This window comes from Carassius gibelio, chromosome B14 (genome assembly GCF_023724105.1).
Source record: "Carassius gibelio isolate Cgi1373 ecotype wild population from Czech Republic chromosome B14, carGib1.2-hapl.c, whole genome shotgun sequence".
Classification (NCBI taxonomy): Eukaryota; Metazoa; Chordata; class Actinopteri; order Cypriniformes; family Cyprinidae; genus Carassius; species Carassius gibelio.
The window spans coordinates 8611379-8626670 of NC_068409.1; the positions used below are offsets into that span (position 1 = coordinate 8611379).

Below are 15292 nucleotides of genomic sequence, written 5' to 3' on the forward strand. Positions count from 1 at the left end.
TTTACATGTTGAATAATGTTAAATAATTAAAACAAGATTTTATGGACGATTCCAGAGGATTCAAGATTCAGGATTCAATTCAGAAAGTTCTTCAATGAAAACAAGTTATTTGAGGGGAGAAAATACATTTTCAGTTTAAATGTCCACAAACATACACACACATATTCTCATAATCATGGGGACATTCCATAGGCGTACTGATTTCTCTACTGTACAAACTATTATATCACAGGAAACTTTCTGCATTTTAAGATTTTCAAAACACTTCATTCTGTAAGATTTCTAAACTCATGGGGACCAAAAAAATAATAATAATTATTATTATAATAAGATTTGGTCTCCATAATCAGTTTTGGGAAGTAACTAGTAACATGTAAATAAATAATGTAATCTAATTACAAAATAAATGTAACTAACCAGTCACAGTATAGAAAAGGTTAACATCGATTACAAAGGGGGATACATCTGATTTCTTTCATGAATTGCATTGACTGCTCTAAAATATGAGACACCAATGTTTCATGAGTTTAAGACACAGAATAGGACACATATGATTCAATAACTGTTTTATTTCCTATCTGGGTTTATGTATATGCTTTATTTCTTCAAGATGAACTTTTTTCCAAGGCAGTATTAGATGGCAGTGTTTTCCTGTCAAAGCTATGCAAAGATTTGATTTCAAAAACAGCATCATAGCTACTAAACTATTCCTTGTTATGATTTAAAATCTGTATTCAACCTCAGAATGATCTCAAAGTAAGTCTTATTTTCTGGTGGCTGTGCATTAAAATTAAATTATTATAATCTTAATTCAAGTGAAGAAGGATTTTGAAAGTCTGACGGTGATCAGTGTTGATAGTGTAAGGTTAACCCTTCCTGGTTTACATGTTTGAAAAATATCAGTTGAAAGCATTAGAAATTTAGAAAAGTAATCAAATTGAAGTCACCTATTACATGATACATAACTGTAACTTATTACATTTCCAAAGTAACCTTCCCAACTGATTGAGAACCAATGAGCTAGTGGAGAATACCTTTCGATTTGTTGCAGATGTATGATTCAGTTGTCTTATATAACAAAATGAAAGTGGTATACAAGAATAATAATAGAAACACTGCATTATGAAGGATCTCTGCAGCTAAATCACATACATGCATTGTCTGTGTGAAGAGCAGCTTTTCTGAAGGCAAAGGCTATTTGAATCCCTTTACATCATAATAATATGTTTTCTTTGTCTGCTGTCTGTGTGTTAGATGCTTGCTTCCACATGCACACAAAAACATCATAACAGAGAGCATTGTTGTGAAAGTGTTTGAGCAACATTTAATACTTATACTTTCATGTTATCCACCATAAGTAAACTCATTATTTTATGCAATAGTATTTTCAGTACTTTACCTTTATGCATTATCATAGTCATCAATGTTCATAATTTATATTCACATTTTCATCTGCATCATTATACAATGAAGTTAAAGTTGACCTTTTATCACTCAAAAGACAGTGGAACATTTTCATGCCGTGCTCTTTGATTTAATGAATCGTTTCAGTCCTGGCACACACACTCTCTCCGATTCCTCTTTATATTCCATTTATTACTTTGGAAAGGAAATAAAGAGCGATGAATCTAGAAGAAGAATAATTTAACACAGCAGAAAAACAAAAAACCACAACCAATAATGACTCTGTTAAACCCACATCAAGCAGGGCTACAGTTACTTCTCTGTGAGAGACAGCTGTAGTATCCTCTCCAGCTCTTCCTCCTCTTCCCTCCTCTTCCTTCAGGGAACAAAAAGAGCAAGAGCAAATACATTAACTCTGTACTACAGTGTCTATATGATTTTAAGATGGTCTCTACTAAACCCATGCAATCACACATATGATATGAAAAAAAAACATTCCTCACATTAAGTCACGACATTGAAAATATAAAGAACAAAATAGTAATAGGTGTTAACGTTTTTGTGACTGGAATAGTTTCTGTATGTATACAAGGCAAGAGGAAAAAAGCAAAATAACAAAGTATTATTTTTTTGAGACTTTGGGTTTTTATGAGCTGTATGCCAAAATCATCAGTATTAAAACAATAAAAGACCTGAAATATTTCAGTTGGTGTGCAATGAATCTAAAATATATGAAAGTTTAATTTGTATCATTACATTATGGAAAATAATGAACTTTTATCACAATATGCTAATTTTTTTAGAAGGACCTGTATAGTGCAACAGAACAACAAAAACCCCAAAACAATAGTGTTGGATGAAAAGACGTGTAGTACATGTGCTTGCCAGCTTCTATACAATGTAGCAAAGCAAAATAGAAAAAAAAAAAAAAAAAAAACATTTAGTAATGAAACTGTTTTTTTTTTTTGGTGTCAGAAATTCTCCTACTTATCAAAAAGCTACGTTCATTACACTGGTGAACATCATGAACATGATAAACATCATACATACACCACCTCAATGTATATATAACAGATGACAAAGAGCTCATTCTGAAATATTTAAAAATGTCTAGTAAATGTCCTTGTCATGTTGTTTTTAACTAGGGTGACCATACGTCCTCTCTTTGGACCCCAAAAAAAATGTCTAAATCGTCCCCAAAATGTCTAGGATTTGGCTTTTACTTTCTACAGTCACCATTCATAGTTTAAAATGATTAAAGACCTGCGCGGGACTATTTCCTTAATCCCTCTCCTGCTCCATTCTCATATTGAATATCATTTTAGGGAGCCGCCATCAATATGCAGAGCATTTAAATCGCTTATGAATGAGCACTCGTTGTTCACTTTCACTTAAGATTTGCCGATCACACACACTCTGTGTAAAGGAAGCACATCTTATAAGATCTCTGTCCTTTAGCATGGTCTGTCAGTCATCTCTCTTTGCTCTCAACCAGTCATCAGTTAAGATCAGACTCCTATAGCTTGTGTTGGATGCAGGGTTGCCAAGTCCGCAGTTATCCCCCATGTAATTGGGCTACTGTTGCCATGGGCTGATCTCCTCCCGTGGGTTAAAGTTTTAAAATAAATTACATTTGACTGAAATGCTTGTCACATGTTGCATTCTACCCCTGATAAACTGTGGTAGATGTTAAGTTTTGTGAAGGAATGCCCCTGGTAAGAAGCCTTTTAGCTTTGTTTATGATCAATCTGCATATTAGTGACTGTAAAATATGGCCCTTAGGTATGGAAATTACATATTTTGAGTTTTGATATTATATACAACCCCCCCCCCCCCCAACTGGCCTCCACTGTCCTCTTTTTGGAAAACTGAAATATGGTATTACAGCACAACAAAACAAAAATGAAACAAACAACAAATAAAACAAAAATTGTCTCTTAAATAAATAAATGTGCTTATCAGTTGTTCATAGAGCAACAAAATTAAACTAAACAGACAAAGAAAACAAAATAATTTCTTCTGGATGAAAATGTGTATTAAACGTGCTTGTCAGGTTGTTTTTAGTGCAGCAAAACGAAAACCTGGATGACAAAATGTGCAGTAAATTTGCTTGTGAGACTGTTTATAACAACAAAAAAGAAACAAAAAGAAACAAAAGAATTCAACATTTTCTCTGTGATGAAAAATATGTTGTAACCTAGTAAATGTCAGGTTGTATATTAGTGCAAAAAAAAAAAAAAAGTTTTTCTCTTGAATGAAAAATGAGGTCAATGTGCTTATCAGATTGTATATAGTGCAACAAAAATAAACCAATTAAAAACACAAACAAAACAACATTTCTTTCATAAAAAAGGCAAAGAAAAAAAGAATTATCTTGGATGAAAAACGTGTAATAAATGTGCTCATCAGATTGCTTATAGCACAAAAAAAAAAAACCTAAAATGAATCAAAAAACAAAACAGAAAAACAAAACAAAAAATGTATCTGATAAATATGTGTAGTAAATGTGCTTATCAGGTTGTACATAGAAGCACAACAAAAACATGACATAACATAAAACAAAGCAAAAAATTATTCAAAAACAATAAACAAACAAACAAAAAAAAATTTCCACTTGGATGCATGCAAAACTGTCTTAGACTTTAGCTCAGCAGGTTTGGGACCAGGGCTTATGTGTTTGGATCCTGTCGTTTCTTGCTCCTCCGTCATTCGTACCTGTCTAACTCCTCCTGTTCTCTGCAGGAGAGCTCCATCGCGATGCGTAGCTGTTCATCAAAACTGGTGGCCACAGCAATCGCACCCGGCGCACGAGGCTCGCTCAGTGAGCTGTAAGACGGAGGTGACATGAGTGCGGGATCAGACAGGGATAACTGCTCTCCAGCATCGGACTCCACACTCTCTCCTCCAGCCAGCGACAGAGACAGAGATTCCTGAATCGCCCTGTCAGAGACACAATCACAGTTCAAACAAATGAACAATTGGTATGCAGATCCTCACACTCAATCCACACACACACACACACACACACCTCTCAAGCTGAGAGTCCTCCTCATAAAGCGGAGGCTGAGAGACTGGACGAGTGTTAGTGAGAGCCTCCCATATGGTCACCTACAGAAACGCACAAGAAAAGAAAGAGGAATGAGGGAGTGGGTGGAAACTGTGGAGGGAATGATGAAAAATTGATGTCTGCTAATAGTTTAGTATTGACTAGAGCTTCACAATTACTCATAATAATAATAATAATAATAAAGACTATGACACGGCAGACGTATAAACAAAGCCAATGATGTTAAGCCTGTGTCTTATTAATAACTAGTACAGTATAACCAGCTACACATTTTGATGACTGACTTAGACAAGTCTTAGCAGTTTATGCAACCGTGTTTTTTTTTTTGCAACACTTAAACTAATCAAAGAAATGTCTGCTGTGCATATTAATGATTTTTTTTAAATTAAAGAAGTATTTTTTTTTTGTTGGCATTTATCCTGAACAGGTTGAATATGTGGTTGCAATCTTAGTTATAGCACAAAAAAAAGCAGATGGTTGTTGAATAAAGGATTCACAAGTTTGCTATGTAATGTTTTAGTTGTTGGTAAGTTTAGGAGTTAGTAGAGATGTTAGAATATCTAAAATGACTAATGTTTGGTTTTGCATGAAACAAAATAAAATAAAAGAATAAAAAAACTGATATTTCAAATTTTACTGGTAATAAAATCTACACGTTAAAATTAAATAAAAAATTTTAAAACTGGGAACAGGGATTATGTTTTTGGATTCTGCAATTTTCATATATATTTCAATAATGTTATAATCGCAGGGCAGTATTAGTATGAGTGGCTTTAGACCCAAATCTGACTTTTTTTCACCCAAAATAATGTCTAGATTATTCCACAGTCATAAAGGGGAAAATTCAGTTCTAATAGCAGGAATCTAGTTTAATTGATAGTTAATGTCTAAATAGAAACTCTGATTACCGTGCTTCTAAAATAAACTCTGGATATCTTTAAAATATAATAATCAAGATCAAATAATTAACTCTCTCTCAAATCATATAAACTTAGTACCTTGGAAAACATCTGTTTCCAGGCAGACTGATAAAAATATACAGCGACTCTCAGCCAGCCAATCAGAACAGAGCTTGCCAGATCGTGAAAGCGCATGGAATATTTTGTGTGTAATGCATTAGAATGGCGATCCATGGACATACCATGTGATGGATGCTGTTACCTGGTCACTCTCTGTCCCCGCGTCCAGCAGACTCTGCTGTATGGCGAACTGGAGTAAATTATCATCCTCATCCCTCATTGGTTCGCTGCGGCCTGGTCCAAGTGTGGTGTATTCTGGGGGAGGCTCAAACACAGACGGGTCGATTTCACACTGCAGAGGGGGAGGCGTCTGACCTGGAAGCAGGGAGGTGAGGCTAAATACCCGGCACAGTCACAGTCAGAGCAGCTTTAGACCTGAAGAGATACTTACCAGCCTCGGTGGCTCCTTGAGGAGACTGTACTGTAACAGAACTGACCGGTTCATCACAGCCACACAGATTGCTGAATGTCACTCGAGCATTCAACACGTGGAAGAGAGGAATTTCTAAGAGTCAGGACAATGACTCCGTTTATACTGCCGTTTACAACAATTTTTGGTATAAAAAAGGATATTTCTCAAGAAAATATTTTAAATAAGAACAACAAATAAATGTAATGTGCATACCGTATTTTCTGGACTATAAGTCACACTTTTTTTCATAGTTTGGCTGGTCCTGCGACTTATTTATAAATATGTATTTGACAAAATCTAATATCACGATAAGAGTAATTTAATTAGTTGTTTGGAGATTTAAAGAAGGTCTTTATGAAATAATTTATTTTGATACGATATAATTTTTTTAATTCTTGTCGCAAAACTAATACTAGCCTAAATAAAAAATGAAATTTCAATGAAGACAAGTAAACAGTCATCAATTAAATAAACAAATAAATAAGACTACACTGTATATACTTTATAGTAATCAAATGTATAAAAACTGCATATTCTTCACTGTATAAATGTAGTGTATTTTTGTTCTTACTATAGTTAAAAAAGTGGTAGAGCATTGTGTTAGGAGCGCAAAAGGTTTTGGGTTTAATTCCCAGGAAAACACATTAGATTTTAAAAAAAATGTATATCCTTATATCCCGAATGCACTGTAAGTCGCTTTGCATGTAATGGAAATGTAAATGTAGACTGCTGTCACTTTAAGAGCTGCCCCGGATCCAATATACTGTTACATGCTTGTTTTTCTTTCTCTGCTGTTTGTTTTCAGGTAAGACTTAAATCACTGTGTTTACGAGGATACTTGCTAAGACGTGCATTTTAACACATACAAGTGTGTGCATTTAAACTTTCAAAACCTATAAAGCAGCAAAAATAACTTAATGGAATCAATGGGACCCGAAACGGTTTGCATACTAACATTCTTTAAAATATCTTCTTTCTTGTTCCATAGAATAAAGAAATTAGCAAATGATGAGGGTAAGCTAATGACGACAGTATGTTTGGGTAGACTGTCCATTGAAGAAAGTGAAACACAAAAGATTTTGATTGCATGTTGACTTTAAGGACATAAAATGATCAATCAACACGATATGACAGATCTTCTCACCAATCTTTACTGGAAAGCCAGGTGGCAGGCGTAGGGTGATGAAGTCACGCAGCTTGGCAAAGTGGGCGTTAGATATGGCCATGAGGTCAATGATGGGCGTAACCTGCTCAGCCAGTGATAGTGGATGAGCTTCACTCAACCACAGTGTGGCCTTAAACCTGAGCGAGACACACAGAGGTAAAGAGACGAAGCAAATATTCTTAATTCACATGCAAACAGGTTCAAATCATGGCACTTTGGAGTTGCCATAGAGATGGTACCTCTGCACTTTGCTGGTGAGCTCAATAGGCCGCCCAATATCTCTGCCATTCAGATTAAACTCTGCATCAAAGTACTCCTCCGCTGTGATAGCTGTTGGGTTATGGGGACTAGCGCACTGAGAAACCTGACTCTAGAAACAATCCAACAATCTCCAATCAGCACAGTCACAATGTCTTTAATTTAAATCATCAACCATGCTCAATAAAAAATCCGTGATCACACTCACCCCAGTACTAGAGATGTGCTGCTCAGCAATACCAAGGAACGACTGTAGAGGAGTTCTACATCCTGAAGGCACAGAGAGGACAGGAGTGAGTGGAAGGTGACATCACAGAAAGGGAAATGCATTTGAGAAAATATATGCATGTGTATACTATATGTATGTGTATTTTTTGGTTAAATTGACTGTCAGTATAATTTTTCTGTTTGTACAGGTTTTAAGTACCTTTACTCCTAGACTTGTCCTGATCAGAAAGGTGTTCGGTCCGAGAACGTGTCACTAACTCCACATTACTGGCACTGTAAACCTACAATTACGTAAGTATAAAAAAATTCAGGGAGGTCATTTTGTCCTCTGCACAGGTGCTTTCAGCAAGGCTCAGAGCTGAATGTCTCTTAAAGTGGACCCACCTTTGCTTCATATCCACTAACAACCTCTGTCTTCTCAGAGCGCCATCCCCAAATCCCAGACTTATTTCTAGAGTCAGACAGAACAGGGAATTAGATGTGCAACAGATGTTTCCAGAGGTAAAAAAAAACTATAAAACTCACTACCTGGAGGAATGTATTTTGAATGCTAAATTATAAAGCTTGAAAGACAGACCTACCGTGAGCTTTAAAAGGGTCATGAACTGAGAAATCAAAATTCCCCTGATCTTTTGACATTTAAGAGGTCATTGTACTATACAAACATGCTTTATATTTCAGAACTCAAAACTTTCTCGTTAGCCTAAAAACAGCTTATATTGAAGCCAGTCTGCCAAAACAACAGTTGTAATAGCCTGCTTCTACATCATTGCCTGTTTAACTCTGCCCCAACTATTCTACATCACTGCCTGTTTAGCCCCGCCCACCATTTTCCATTTTTTGAACTGCCTTTTTTATTATTTTGTACTGTTCTCTGAGGTCCACTTATAATGTTATCAAATTCTCATGACGGTAATTTTATTTTAAAAAACATCATAATTTAGAAGTAATAGGCTATTTTCTGTCCTGTTTTGATGCCCCCTATCAGAACAATGTTTGAATAGGCGTGGCAGATTGTAGACTCGGAAATAAACGACCACTCTTATGATTGACTAACAGTTGTGCAGTTTGGGTGGGTTTAAACAGGCAGTGATATATCATCGGTGGGTGGGCTAAACAGGCAGTGATATAGCATTGGTGGGTGGGGCTAAACAGGCAGTCATATAATATCGGTGGACGGGTTTAAACAGGCAGTGATATAACATCGGTGGGTGGGTTTAAACAGGCAGTGATATAACATCGGTGGGTGGGTTTAAACAGGCAGTGATATAACATCGGTGGGTGGGTTTAAACAGGCAGTGATATAACATCGGTGGGTGGGTTTAAACAGGCAGTCATATAATATCGGTGGACTGGTTTAAACAGGCAGTGATATAAAATTGGTGGGTGGGTTTAAACAGGCAGTCATATAATATCGGTGGACGGGTTTAAACAGGCAGTGATATAACATCGGTGGGTGGGTTTAAACAGGCAGTGATATAACATCAGTGGGTGGGTTTAAACAGGCAGTGATATAACATCGGTGGGCGGGTTTAAACAGGCAGTTATATAGCATCGGTGGGCGGGTTTCAACAGGCAGTGATATAACATCGGTGGGTGGGTTTAAACAGGCAGTGATATAACATCGGTGAGTGGGTTTAAACAGGCAGTCATATAATATCGGTGGACGGGTTTAAACAGGCAGTGATATAACATCGGTGGGTGGGTTTAAACAGGCAGTGATATAACATCAGTGGGTGGGTTTAAACAGGCATTGATATAACATCGGTGGGCGGGTTTAAACAGGCAGTCATATAATATCGGTGGACGGGTTTAAACAGGCAGTGATATAACATCGGTGGGTGGGTTTAAACAGGCAGTGATTTAACATTGGTGGGCGGGTTTAAACAGGCAGTTATATAGCATCAGTGGGTGGGTTTAAACAGGGAGTCATATAATATCGGTGGACGGGTTTAAACAGGCAGTGATATAACATCAGTGGGTGGGTTTAAACAGGCAGTGATATAACATCAGTGGGTGGGTTTAAACAGGCAGTGATATAGCATCGTTGGGCGGGTTTAAACGGGCAGTGATATAGCATCGGTGGGCGGGTTTAAACAGGCAGTGATATAACATCGGTGGGCGGGTTTAAACAGGCAGTGATATAATATCGGTGGACGGGTTTAAACAGGCAGTGATATAACATCAGTGGGTGGGTTTAAACAGGCAGTGATATAACATCGGTGGGCGGGTTTAAACAGGCAGTGATATAATATCGGTGGACGGGTTTAAACAGGCAGTGATATAACATCAGTGGGTGGGTTTAAACAGGCAGTGATATAGCATCGGTGGGCGGGTTTAAACAGGCAGTGATATAACATCGGTGGGCGGGTTTAAACAGGCAGTGATATAACATCAGTGGGTGGGTTTAAACAGGCAGTGATATAGCATCGGTGGGCGGGTTTAAACAGGCAGTGATATAACATCAGTGGGTGGGTTTTAACAGGCAGTGATATAGCATCGGTGGGCGGGTTTAAACAGGCAGTGATATAGCATCGTTGGGCGGGTTTAAACGGGCAGTGATATAGCATCGGTGGGCAGGTTTAAACAGGCAGTGATATAGCATCGGTGGGCGGGTTTAAACAGGCAGTGATATAGCATCGGTGGGTGGGTTTAAACAGGGAGTCATATAATATCGGTGGGTGGGTTTAAACAGGCAGTGATATAGCATCGTTGGGCGGGTTTAAACGGGCAGTGATATAGCATCGGTGGGCAGGTTTAAACAGGCAGTGATATAACATCGGTGGGCGGGTTTAAACAGGCAGTGATATAATATCGGTGGACGGGTTTAAACAGGCAGTGATATAACATCAGTGGGTGGGTTTAAACAGGCAGTGATATAGCATCGGTGGGCGGGTTTAAACAGGCAGTGATATAACATCGGTGGGCGGGTTTAAACAGGCAGTGATATAATATCGGTGGACGGGTTTAAACAGGCAGTGATATAACATCAGTGGGTGGGTTTAAACAGGCAGTGATATAGCATCGGTGGGCGGGTTTAAACAGGCAGTGATATAACATCAGTGGGTGGGTTTTAACAGGCAGTGATATAGCATCGGTGGGCGGGTTTAAACAGGCAGTGATATAGCATCGTTGGGCGGGTTTAAACGGGCAGTGATATAGCATCGGTGGGCAGGTTTAAACAGGCAGTGATATAGCATCGGTGGGAGGGTTTAAACAGGCAGTGATATAGCATCGGTGGGTGGGTTTAAACAGGCAGTGATATAGCATCGGTGGGCAGGTTTAAACAGGCAGTGATATAACATCGGTGGGTGGGTTTTAACAGGCAGTGATATAGCATCGGTGGGCGGGTTTAAACAGGCAGTGATATAGCATCGTTGGGCGGGTTTAAACGGGCAGTGATATAGCATCGGTGGGCGGGTTTAAACGGGCAGTGATATAACATTGGTGGGTGGGTTTAAACAGGCAGTGATATAACATCGGTGGACGGGTTTAAACAGGCAGTGATACAACATCGTTGGGCAGGTTTAAACGGGCAGTGATATAGCATCGTTGGGCGGGTTTAAACAGGCAGTGATATAGCATCGTTGGGCGGGTTTAAACGGGCAGTGATATAGCATCGGTGGGCGGGTTTAAACGGGCAGTGATATAACATCGGTGGACGGGTTTAAACAGGTAGTGATATAGAATCGTGGGCGGGTTTAAACGGGCAGTCATATAACATCGGTGGGTGGGTTTAAACAGGAAGTCATATAAAAGTTATATATAAGTCATATATCCTGTTTATCAATTTGCACTGGCTTCCAATAGCTGCTCGCATAAAATTCAAGGCATCGATGTTTGCCTACAAAACTACCACTGGCTCTGCATCCATTTACCTAAATTTGTTACTTCAGACTTATGTGCCCTCCAGAAGCTTGCGTTCTGCAAGTGAACGTCGCTTGATTGTGCAATCCCAAAGAAGCACAAAGTCACTTTTACGGACTCCCCAACTCAGTGCGAGCAGCTGAGTCCTTAGCCATCCTCAAGAATTGGCTTAAAACACATCTCTTCCATCTTTATTTGACCCTCTAACTTTAACACTCACTATTCTAATTCTAATCTTTAAAAAAATCTAACTACCTTTCTAATCTTTTTGTATTCTATTTTCTTTTAATTTATTATGCAATTGTATATGTTTTCTTTTTATTTATAATATTATTTAAAATCCCATGCTACGTGTACTGTGTTAACCTAACTGAGACTTGTTATAGCACTTATATATCATTGCTCTTTTTGTTGTTTTTGATTTGCTTCCACTGTCTTCATCTGTAAGTCGCTTTGGATAAAAGCGTCTGCTAAATGAATAAATGTAAATGTAAATATAAAATAGGTGGGCTATAAATGCAATTTTATATATATATATATATATATATATATATATATATATATATATATATATATATATATATATATATATATATATATATATATATATATATATATATATATATATATATATATATACACATACCTTAAATTAACAGTTGCATTTCTCCATCGTTTTAAATTTGTTATTTGCAATCTTTCATTAAAACCATTAAGTACACAGTCTTGTAAGAGTCCTTTTGTCTGATTTCCCAACCTTTGTAATGTTGTGATTCTTCTCGAAGCTGGCTGGTTTGGTTCATGGTTTATAACACTTTTAACAATGTTTTTTTTAAATCCCTTTGGGAAAAATTAATGGAAAAAACCTCGGGAATCAGCGCCACTGAAAAACTGGCCATGCCCTAACGCACTCCATACAGACTCTGACAAATTAAATCTGTGGTAAAGCCTCTTCCTGTACCTCTCGAAGGCAATGTTGCGTGTGTTGAGATGAGTGGACACTATAGGAGAAGTGAGTCTCTGGGCCGTGCTCTCCTGCGAGGGTAGCATAGCTGCGAGTAGAGATGGAGCGTCCCGTGGAGACAGAGACAGCGGTTCTGTATACACCACCTGTTTCTCGTGGTCCACCTCCATCACCATGGCCCCACTCTCTGCAAAACACACAAACCCCCTCAAAGCACTGAACCCTCTTTAAATCCTGCATGAATGCACGCCGAAGACTCACCTCCTCCTTTAAAGATGTAACTGCGTCGGCCCTTAAGCCAAGTCATGTGCTCAAAGCCCAATAAAGTGGTGTCGACCCTCAAACACGAACCGCTTTTCCATACACGATACACATCACTTGGACAAACTTTCGACACTAGAGGAACTGAGTAATTGAGACAGAATGACAACTGACTGTCAGGACCAATTGATCAGAGGAGCTGTCCACGTCTGTGGTGCTGAAATGGTTAAAGCTGTCATATAGGTTGCCAATGGTGGGTTTCTTTGTAGTTTGGTTTTATTTCAATGTATTGCCGTATCAGCTTCTCAGGGTATTAAATGGCAGATGCAGATTCAACATTTAATAATCAATAAATAAATACGATAAAATTTGCCAAAGGTGAGACAGAAGTGACAGCCAAAGAGTTTGTGCATCTATCCAAACTCTTTAGTTTTCAAACTCACCCCAACTAGTAAATTCCCATTTCATCTCCACGTAGAAATCACGTGCCTGCAAAAAAAGATGACATGTTGTTAGAATACCTTCTGAAAGAGGACGGCAAATCAAAACAATACAGTATCTAATGAGTTTATAAAAAAGTCTAATGGATTTACACAATGAATGCATATCAAATGTATCTTCAGTCAAGGGTGTAAGTGTGTGCATATGGATCACCTGTCTCAGTTTGCTCAGCAGCTCAGGAATACCAGACAGTCTCTCTGTGGCTCTTCTGAAATCTCTGTACTGAAGGATCAGCTGCACCAGCTCAGGGTCTCCGGTGCTCACTGCCTCCTGCAAAACTGCACACACAGTTCAACACTGCCATCACCACCGCCGTGCACCAATGAGATTTACTGAAGATGCACATGTTGGAAGACAAGGAGAAGTTCTTAAATGACAATGAAAATTAGACACTAACGACCTTTCTGTGTGAGTCCAGACCTGTGTGAGGAATATGAACAGAGATATTCTCCAGAATCCCATGGTAACTCTTTTCAATATAATGAAGGAGAAATGAAAAAATGAAAACAACATCAACATGAAGTATCAGCTTGTGTGGTAAAGTCCAAAATATACCACAGTAGCTATGTTTACATGCACCCTAATAATCCATTATTAATCCGTAATTGGACTGATGTCTCAAATGAACTAAGAGGCCTGTTCTCTTATTGTTTATTATATATTATATATTTAATTAAGTTATTAAAGTATGGCTTTACAACTCATATGGACTATTTTTATGGTGCTTTTGTCATTTTTGATGCTTAAACTTTATTTTATGTTGCAGATCACTTTGATACATTTCAGTGTTTTGAGTTGTTGGAAATACTGGTTAACTAACCTATCATGTTTTCTTGAAATGTTGTGACTTTTTATCATTTAAGGTCATGAAAACGCAGTGAAAAAGCCCATCTCTCTCCTCTCTTCTTGTGTAAAGTCACACATGCTTGCACGGATTGGTTGCTCAGCGTGTGAAGCTGTACCTGTCCAGCCCTGTGTGTTGCTGTGTGTGGGATCCGCGCTGTGTCTCAGAAGCACGCGCGTGGACTCCAGATGCCCGAGACACACGGAAAGCTCGAGCGGCGTGCGCCCGCGCGGATCCAGCCGCTCCATGTCATGCTGCAACACACAACATACGGCTTTAGAGAGGAAAGACATACTAATTATTCAATGAGATACTAAATAGTTTAAACTACTCCATGTACCTGTTTTTTCTGGAGCTCTCGGTCCAATTCTAGAAACTGGTTGTCCCACACCAGATAATGTAAAGGAAACGCCTCTTCAGCCATTTCAGTGATGCTTGATTTATGTTTTCAGTAGTTTAGATTTTATTTGTTGCGTGGTTAAATTGTATTTTTGGCCGACGAGTAGGTTTTTAGGAAATGTTTATTGGGTTGCGGCCACCTTATCATCTAAACACATTCAGTAACACGCGTTTATTTACGGACCATTCATTTCCTTTAATAAAACATGTCGTTTAATCTGTTCACTGAATTCATTCCCTCCGGACTCCAGATGTCTCATTTACACTCATCACCGGTCTGATTCGGGTGCTATTTTGCTGTAAATCCTCCCGTTTGCTCCAAATATCCACTGACAAGTCAAGCCAACAGCTGCTTAGCTAGCGAAGCTAAGTAAAAATTTCTGCAAGTCTTTATAAAATATCCTCTTCGAGGCTAAAAGGGTTGCAAATTGATCGTGAAAATTGAGCGGCGTTCCGTTAGAAGAGGTAAAATCGAGAGCACGGATGAGTTAGAGGTTTATTTGCAGTAAAAGCATCCTTGCGTTAGCAGATAGCTTCCCATCATCCTCCTCCTCCTCATCAGACTAGTGCTGCTGGAGCTCGCTGACACATGATGTTAATAACACTGTTCTCTGACAGAGAAAAGGACTGCTTTCCATTATATTCCGACCAGGCTGTACTGAACCGGGGGTAAATACCGATAACCCACCGCGGAAAGCGATCAGAGGCCTAGTTTCCATCCATGTTGATGTGAAAACGCCTCGGATGCAGGCTTGGCTGTGCTGATACCCTCCTCAACTCATCTGACATCAGACAGCAGCTCGTACAGAATTATATAAACTCAGCTGAGATCAGATAACAGCACATGCTGAATTAAAAAAGTTCAATCTGCATCATAACCGCATTTTATAAATGGAGCGGAGA

At 38.5% G+C, this 15292-nt stretch overlaps 1 protein-coding gene across 1 annotated transcript; it reads right to left on the bottom strand.

Annotated features, from left to right (window-relative positions):
- On the bottom strand, positions 1-15276 carry LOC127971410 (ankyrin repeat domain-containing protein 13D). The gene is made up of 16 exons (XM_052574407.1): positions 14331-15276; positions 14109-14244; positions 13300-13424; positions 13089-13134; positions 12646-12789; positions 12382-12571; positions 7938-8004; positions 7753-7834; positions 7534-7595; positions 7307-7437; positions 7047-7204; positions 5882-5995; positions 5633-5805; positions 4433-4512; positions 4120-4344; positions 1-1780 (listed from the first exon to the last, which is right to left on the bottom strand). The coding sequence occupies exons 1-16, from the start codon at positions 14412-14414 to the stop codon at positions 1717-1719; spliced, it is 1881 nt and encodes a 626-aa protein (XP_052430367.1). The 5' UTR covers positions 14415-15276; the 3' UTR covers positions 1-1716.
- Positions 15277-15292: the final 16 nt, after the last annotated feature.